Below are 9,077 nucleotides of genomic sequence, written 5' to 3'. Positions count from 1 at the left end.
TTCGTTTAGTGCTTATTGAGCTTGTTCGTGAACATATTTATCGATTCTTTTTAATTATCAAACAAATACGTTCATGAACATATCTATGAACAAACACATTTATAATAAAAGTAATTGTCTATGTAACAAAGGCAATGATTATTTATATTTATTAATTTTATAGTCAAATATTAATTATTTTTATCTAGCTTATTCACGAGTTCAAAATCGAACACGAATCAAGCTTAATGTCGAGCTTGTTCACGAACTTCAAATGATGTTGTTTGTGAAGATAAATGAGCCGAACGCATTAGTGTTCAAGTTTGTTTATTTAAAAATCAAGTATTTAAAATATTATTCGTTTGTTTGTATAGCTAATTAAACGATCATAAACGAGCTTTAATCGAACCGAACAACGAGTAGCTCGTCGAACGTTTGGTTCGCTTGCAGCCCGATCAGTAAATATCTTATTATGACCGATGTGACTAAGGATGCTTGTCAATCTTAACTAATAAAGAATTTTTTATCAGGATTTTCAAAAGTAAAATTTTATGTAAGTTTAATAAATATTACACATTGATCCCTGTCATTCGACTTTGAATGTTTCAATTAATTTTGATATTCTAAGATGTGAATTAAAAAAAAAAAAAATACTAAAATGCCAAGCCTTGAAAGATGACACTTAACAAGTAATATTTGCATGATTAAGGGCAATCTCCAAGGGAAAAATCAATTTTGCACTCTAAAATGTAATAAAATTTCAAAACGCCATGATTCATATCCTATCGAACTGAATTTTTTTTTTTTTTGCGTGCTTCCTACAAAGATAACAATCTCTCATTTTTTGTGTGCTTTTCTCCTCGTTCGCGCTCGTCTTCGGCAACCTAATTTTTTGGCGTAGTTGAACAGTCAGATGCCAATATTGACGTTGCACTTTCACCTACCGAATTTTGGCGTGAGATTTAGAGTTCGAATGTAGCGAATGGCGAACGACATACGGTGGTGTGCAGTTCGGGAGAAATTATTTTGTGCGGACACCAGACGGCCTGATGACCAATCAGAATGCGTCACATCATCAGATATCGAGCGATACCTAGCAAAAAAATGATGTGACGCATTCTGGTTGATCTCAGGACGCTATTCGAGGTCCACATAGAATAATTTTTCTCAATTCGGTTGGAGATGACCTAAAGAGGGACTTAAAAAAAAAATCATGAAATACTATAATGAATGTAACATAAATAAATATTTATGATTAATTTTTTCTTTGAAAAGAAATTAAATGAGATAAAAATTTTATGTTAAATGGTGGTATAGTTTATCTTCTAGAACCGACGGAACGGAACCAAGCATCAACCTTGCCCTAGAGCTTGTTATCGTCTCGGATGGCGGATGATGTGGGAAAGCCCGATGCTCAGCTCTTTGAGCTCCTAACGTCTCTTCTCCAAGAGGTAACATCCTGTCTAATCGTTTTCGTTGTTTCGGATCTGGCTTCTGAACTTCAAACTTCATTTTTCCTTTCCGGGATCTGCAATGCCTTTTTTTATGAATTCCGGATTATGCTTACTTTCGGCTTGATGATTTCCATTTTAAATATTGAAAGTCGATATTCTGAATTCTCCGCTGCCCAGAATAGGATCGAATCCTAAGTGGCCTGAACCTGCGAAATTTTAGCGCTTTGATTCTTTTTTTTTTTCTTCTTCTTCTTCTGTTTGTTCTAGAGCATTACTAGAGATGCAATGCAATTTCTGTGATTGTACTTGTCAATTTCTACCTATTTGTACTTTATCCTACTTGTTTCGGCCAAAACCATTCATATTGATGGCAGTGCTTCTAATTCTCTAGCATGTGCATGATTAACAAATTTCAAATCCTGTTCTGCTGTCTTATTCTCTATATGATCTTCCCAATAGTCGCTCTGATATAGTCATTGAGCATTTTTAAATGCATCGCTCTTGCATCATGCGACTTCCTTATAGATGCGACTTCCTTATCGACTTTTACATGCAGCTTCCTATTTACATGGACTTGTATTTTTCGGGCCAAGCCTTTTCTATGTGTGCTTTTGAGTAGTGTAGCGAGTAATCAATTATTTAGAACTAATTTCTTTGGTGTCCAGTTTTTGATTTGATCATGGCATGGGCCAAAACCTTAATAAGAACCTTTTCTGGTCCAACATGAATTGGTAATTGCATGCGTTTTGATGATCTATTGGTGTTTCCTTATAGATGCATGTGTATGTATCTTCTACTTCTTGGCTTTCCGTATAAAAAATCACCTTCAATGGCGTCATGCAGCTCATGCCAGTCTGCCGAAAAGATGGTGTTGGCATTTTCTCACATCTAGTCATCATAAAATGACATTAATAATTGAAATGTGCTTTGCTTGAATAGTTAGGTCGCTTCTAGCGGCGATACATATTTGATCGCATTAAATTGTAAATTCAAACAATTCCCATTCAACAAAGTGACAGAATGGATTTGATTCAATTAGTTTTTGTAACACTCAAGTGAATCTAGTTTTTGTTTGGGTTGTAAAATTGGTTGGGAATCTGCTATAGGAAAACCCATTGTTTAAGATTATTATGTACTTTTTTTAAGATTGAGACGATAAAATTGTAAAACCTTTGATGAAGAAACAATGTAATGGAATTTCACCATTAGAATGCGGGATGACGAGCCAGTCCATAATACCATTCTAGACAATAAAATTTTTGAAGCACAATTAAAAGGCTATTTACTATATGTCAACATGGTTGAGGTTTGAAAAATGAAGCTGATAGGAAGCTATCCCACTGGTTTTGTCCGAGTTGATTTATGAGATTTATGATTAATTGCTTATAACTTGGATATGAGGTTAGCTTTACTTGAAACTTATAGGGGTGACGTTTGCCCGTAAATCCTATAGTTGCATGAGGCAATAGATACGCCATTGATCCTTTTTTTATAAGGAATGAATTTATTAAATAACGTAGAAAATTAAATAATTCTAATGGAAAATTACTCCTGTAACTTAGACAATTGTAGTATACCCAACAATATAGATGAGCTTCAATAAGGTGTCCTTTGTACCTAAACCCACTAGGATGTTGTGGACGAAGAAGATGACATCATTAAGGAAGTCCAATCCAATCCAAGGCCTGCCTAACGTTAATGGAAATCGATGAGGATACCAGGGGAAGCCCAAGGTTTGGTAACATCCTTCCACTCTTATCTTTCCTTTCTCCTGCCTTCTTTGACATGTCTTTTTATGTCTTGGCATGCCTTCTGAGTGTCCTGTTGGACGGTACTGAAAGTGGGTTTCATGGCATTAAGGTTTTAGAGTTTCTCTTCTTCATTCTTCTTTCTAGAGGGAAGCATATTGCAGATATTGTAGCAATCTTGAGAAGAGTCTTTTCTCAAAGCTTCCTCATTTCCTCTCCTCACCTCTCCCATACTTTAGCTTGCTCTGCCTAAGAAGCTTAAAGTAGCGAACAATGAGAGAGCTTGATGAGAGTTGAGTCACGGAGAGGTGCTTGCAGTGGTCAGTGTCCCCTACTAATGTTGTCTAAACCCTAAACCGCATTGTTGCAAGATGTTTCAAAAGTTTCACTCCCCCCAATAATATGATTGTTGCTACGACATTGAAGCCAACACTTTCTCCCAACTGCTATGAAATCCCTCTCCCCACGGACCCCACCACGTTGTGATCTCTTACAAGAAAGAGCTAGAAAAAGGTGGTGCCAACCTAAGTATATTTATTATGTTAAACAAATATTTTTCGTATTGCATTCTTTATAAATTGATCAGGTTCTGGTCATATTCTAACCATAATTTGCACATTAGTCTTTATTCTCTTGCAAAGGTACTTAGACAGAAGCGCATTGCTTAGTTCAAAATTACAATAAAAATAACCCAAATATATAGAAAGACATGCAAGTTAAGATCTAGCCAAACTCAGTAGGTGTATGGGGTCAAGGAAAATCATAAGCATTTTTAAACTTGCTCACAAAATGTTTAAAATGGACCAAATTACCAACTTAATTGGCCCAATTTGGTTCATGTGAGAGAGAACCAACCAAAACATATTAATATATTAGTTTAACATTTTTCATATTGACTCTCTTTAGACTCAGGCAAGAAATTATATGGTATAAAATCACCATTTGTGTCGAAACTAAAGATACTTGCATTTGCAATTAGTCTTTTAGATTCACATTGTACTTGGCTTTCGTTGTAATCAACGCAAGTAACACCATTTTTGCTTCCTACTTAAAACATATAAAACACACTATTTGGCTAGCACCCTGGGGATGTGATTAGCAGCTGTTTTTGTGCTTCAATGATTGTGATAATGCCCTCAAAACGGTGTATAAGAGACTGAACTCGCTTGATTTTTATCTAAGTAGTTTATATATAATTCTATGACCAAATTCAAGCTTCTACTGGATATTTAATATCCAGAAAATCGCATTCTTTTGGTGAATATGGGCATTTGAAGTATGCATCTTTCTCTTTGTATGTGTGAAGGTGCTACAACCATTTCTTGCTTTAAGTTTCCAATGAAGTTTTAAGTTGAATACTTAAACGATTTCAATAGTTAGTTGACACATGAGAGGGAGTTGCACATTTGTGAATTAAGCTTAACATTCAAAATGGCTACTGGCTATATTGTTCTATCTGCTTAGTTTATCATGATTGTTTGGCTTGGAGTTTGTTTGGCAACCCAAATAACAGAATATTGTCCATACAATGTACGAAATCAATTACTTGGCATTAAATATATATATATATATATATATATATATATATATACTCACTCTGGTGAGGTATATAATTATTATCAATGGAATAATCAGGAAATGGATGAGTCAAATGTAATGCAGCTACTGGCTAGTACCTGTGACAGAAGATTGTAACAGTTATAATTTATACCACATATATCACTGAACATAAATTATGGACCTAGATTCATAAATTTGACTTCAAATAGTTAGAATTTGATGAATGATGTGATAACAAATCCCACTTTGTTAATACTGAAATTTGTTGGTTAATACTTCATGATGCATTTTAATTTTTCGCAATCAAAGATTTGATTTATAGAAGTTATTGCTCTTATAAATGCATTTGTTACAAAAGGATAGTTTTTCATTTATCAACGTTCTTTGTCATCTTCTTATCTTTACAGCAACATATTTCACAATATATAGAAAATAAATGTCTCCATTGCAGAACTTCACCTTAAAATTGACTAAAGAACCGACCATTTCATATATACAGGTAGAATCATTAAGCAACCAAGAGGAAGTTGAACTAAGGGAGAAGATAGAAGCGCTGGGAATTGAAGTAACTAAAGTGCCTCCAAAACCTCCAAATAATCTCAATGAGGTATCTACTCAGCATCATTGATCATCCTATTTTCTTATTCTCCCTCTCAATAATTTTAATATCTGTTGCTTATTAATATATTTAGAAGAAGTACATAAACTAATTTTTACTTTTGAAATTTATTCTCCCTATGTTCTTTAGAATATAAGATGCTGGTGAGACCTACAATATTTTATGACATAGAATGGTAGTCATTAAAAGAGAAGCATAAAGTTAAGTGTTGCAGAGATGAGGATGCTTAGGTGGATGAGTGGCTTCACTCTTAGAAACAAAATGTGAAATAAGTATGTACGTGAAAAAGGTTGTAGTAGGCTCGATTGGTAGATAAGATTAGAGAGAGTTACCCTAGATGGTTTGGACACATAAAACATCTACTTTTCAATGACCCAGTTAGGATAGTGAATGTATTGAATTTGATCTATGTTAAGAAAGGTAGAGACAAACTTAAAAAGTCTTTGCTAGAAAATATTAGAAATGATAATTTTTTATATAATTTAAATATGAATTTAACTCTTAATAAGACACAATGGAGAAAAATGATTTATGTAGCCGTCCCCTCTTACTGGAATAAAAGTTTGATATTGTTGTTATATTTTCTTTAGCGGGGGCACATAAACTAATTTTAATATTTAGAAGAAGCACAAATTAAATATTTAACTTTTGAACACATCAAATATCTGTAACTTTTGAACACATTAAATTTCAAATATCTGTACTATATATAAAGTAATTAAAATTTTATAATGCCCGCCCAACAAATCTGCCTGTATCCTTCTAATTAGCTCTCTCTCTCTCTCTCATTTATAGCTTGAGATAGCAGCTGAGCTTGACAGGTTATCAGCCAAGCTAGATGATGTGGACCAGATGATATCGTCAACAATGGCTACCAACCCGGAGGTTCGCTCGCTCCTTAGTAGCACAGCCGATGTATGGCTTCCGGTCATCACCGCCTCTGCCGATCAAAGGCGAAGCTTTGCTGTAAGCAAAAATAATGATGATCAGCAAGAGCCCCATGATTTGCTTAAGCATGAGGCTTCTGAAGACTAGGTAAGTTCCTTTTGAGAATGTTTTTATTGTTAAAAAAGTTTGCTAAAAATTTATTTGATAATTTTTTGAATAAAAATTCAATGATTTTCTGTGAGAAAATTTGTTGAGGTATTGATAGTTGTTAGTTGTATGTGTTTGAGCAGAAATTTCGTTATTGTATTTATATAATAAAAATTTTCAAATATATCACATTTTATTAGTATTTTGTAAGAGTATGTAGATATATGGATATTTTATGGTTGAAATATTACTCACGAATTTATGTCTGTATTTATTTTTGTGAGATGAGTTTTTGATATTTCTAATTTTGATAGATTAAGAATTTAGTTTTATTTAAATGAAAAATATATTTTTTATTTGTAATTAAATTATTTATATTTATATTTATGTTTAAAAATAAAATTTATGTAATATGAGTACATTGTGCGTATCAATTTATGCTAAGTATTCTTTGTTTTATCTATAAGATCGCTGATATGGATGAAGGCATTCGGTGAGAGACTTGCACTTGTTGCCAGTCCAAAGCAGCAAGGCAATATTTTGGGTGGAAGTGCTTGTGAGTAAGCGTCAATAAATGGAGATATTATTAGGTGCGGAGTGCGGAAGGGGAGAACTGTCCACACAAGTATTGGGTACTAGCGGTACCTGCACTCGGTGGTACCTAGTGCTTGTGCGGACGGTGTGCACTCCGCACCTAATAATTTTTCCAATAAATGACCCGAACAGTCAACACAACACTATTCTGACTAAAGTCGGATTTGGGTTAGACTTGTTTGATAAATGGGTTGAATTTGAATTGTGCATTTTGACTCGTTTGTTAAATAAGTTGAATTTCCAACCCGATTTTGATTTGAACATGATACATTTAATATATTTTTTTCCCATAAAAATTTTATTTGTTCATATAATTTTTTTTTTTGTTTTTTGTTTTTGATCAATTAACTTAAATTTTATGATCAATAAGTTAATAATATTTTTTTAATTAAAATGGGTTGTCAGTCATAGTTGGTCGATTTTGAGTCTACTTTTTTATCCGTTTATTAAACAGATTTGATTCGAGTTGATCAAATTCGGATAGGATCAATTTTGAGTTAGACTCAAATTCAATCTATTGACCCATTTTGACGCACCTACATGTATATGCTTGTAATAATTTGTGCTAGTGAAAGTGATGAGCATGTGCAAAATTTTACACATTAATGATGCTTAAGCTTGGAATGTGCCATGCGAAATCAATTTTTAGGTGCACAACGCAATCACATGATTCAAAGTATTTTATTATTAGATTAAACTTTAAACATATCTTCCTAGTAAATTATTAATAGGTTAGAGCTAGAGAATTGAGTGAGGTGAATGAGTAGAAAGTTCTAATAATTTTGGAAGTCAATCTCACAGAATGAAGTCAATATACTTTTCAAAATACACCCTTTCACCTCTTCTTTATAGAGTTGAGGGGCCTATAGGGGAGAAATTATTCTGTACGCAGTCTGAACGCAGACATAGGTTCGGATGCTGCGTATTTACTGCTTATTTATTGCGTATTTTTTGTGTATTTAATATTTTCTACGTATTTTTTTGCGTATTTATTGTGTATTTGGTGAGTATTATTTATTTGTTATTTTTTGGCACGAAAAAATTTTGTATAAAAAAATACGCAACAAATAAGCAGTAAATACGCAGCATCCGAACGCGTTCGGATTCCACACAGAATAATTTCTCCCTATAGGGAGACTACATCTATAATAAATAAAAAAATAGCACATAATATGATATTAATTTGACCTCTTATATTATAATTATTTTTGAAACAATTAAGCCAATTAAGACATATTCACGTGAAAACCTAAAGAACGTCCTTGGGAATAATGATGGTGTGTTGATATCTTGTTACATAATCGTTAACCTCAAAGACGATATTACAAAATCACCATATAATAAATCTGCAAGTTTCTCCATCACACTCCAACCATTCTTGCATCCCACGCTTAGACATTGTAACTGCAGCTTCTCCGCTTAAACCTTTTTTTTTTTTTTGTTTTTTTTTTTGAATTTACTAAATTCCAACTATTCTCAAAATTGTGAGGTGAGGTCATGATATGTTATTGTGTCAATTTGTTTTTGAAGATGATGATAATTATAAATAATTAATTTAAGTATTTATATTATTATTTATTTAAATAAATTTAAAATTAACATATATTTTATATTAGCATCTCTCTTTTTTTATTAATTCAATGGTCTGGAAAGTCTTTATGAACTCATTAAATATTAAAATATATACTGTGTAGCCATCAAAGATTTTAGATTCAGCCCATCCAAGCGAACGGCGCTAGCAACGCACTCGTGCACACCTAAAATTTTCACTATGCTTCATCACTTTCACTTAGCACAATATTATAACAAGCACATATACAGTGGTGGTGCGTCAAAATGGGTCAAATTAGAAGTAAAATTTTGGTCTAACTCAAAATTAGATCCTATCCTGAATCTTGATCAACTCGAATCAAATTATGCTGTTTAGAGTAAACGGATAAAAAAGTAGACTGCAAATCACCCACTTCATGAGCTGGCAACCCATATGTTAGATTAAAAAAAAAATACATTAGCTTACTTATTGTCATAATTCCCTACGTTAACTTGATCAAAAATAAAAACCAAACACAACACATCTTCTCTTGGGGG

General features: G+C 33.0%; 1 protein-coding gene across 1 annotated transcript; it reads left to right on the top strand.

The window, feature by feature from the left end:
- The first annotated feature begins 1,275 nt into the window (after positions 1 to 1,275).
- On the top strand, positions 1,276 to 6,656 carry LOC110112862. The gene is made up of 3 exons (XM_020845240.2): positions 1,276 to 1,430; positions 5,241 to 5,348; positions 6,156 to 6,656. Exons 1-3 carry the CDS (start codon positions 1,365 to 1,367, stop codon positions 6,393 to 6,395), a joined length of 414 nt encoding a protein of 137 aa, XP_020700899.1. The 5' UTR covers positions 1,276 to 1,364; the 3' UTR covers positions 6,396 to 6,656.
- Positions 6,657 to 9,077: the final 2,421 nt, after the last annotated feature.

Source organism: Dendrobium catenatum, unplaced genomic scaffold (assembly GCF_001605985.2).
Source record: "Dendrobium catenatum unplaced genomic scaffold, ASM160598v2 original_scaffold_27042, whole genome shotgun sequence".
In the NCBI taxonomy this organism is placed as follows: domain Eukaryota; kingdom Viridiplantae; phylum Streptophyta; class Magnoliopsida; order Asparagales; family Orchidaceae; genus Dendrobium; species Dendrobium catenatum.
This window is presented reverse-complemented; position numbering and strand designations above follow the sequence as displayed.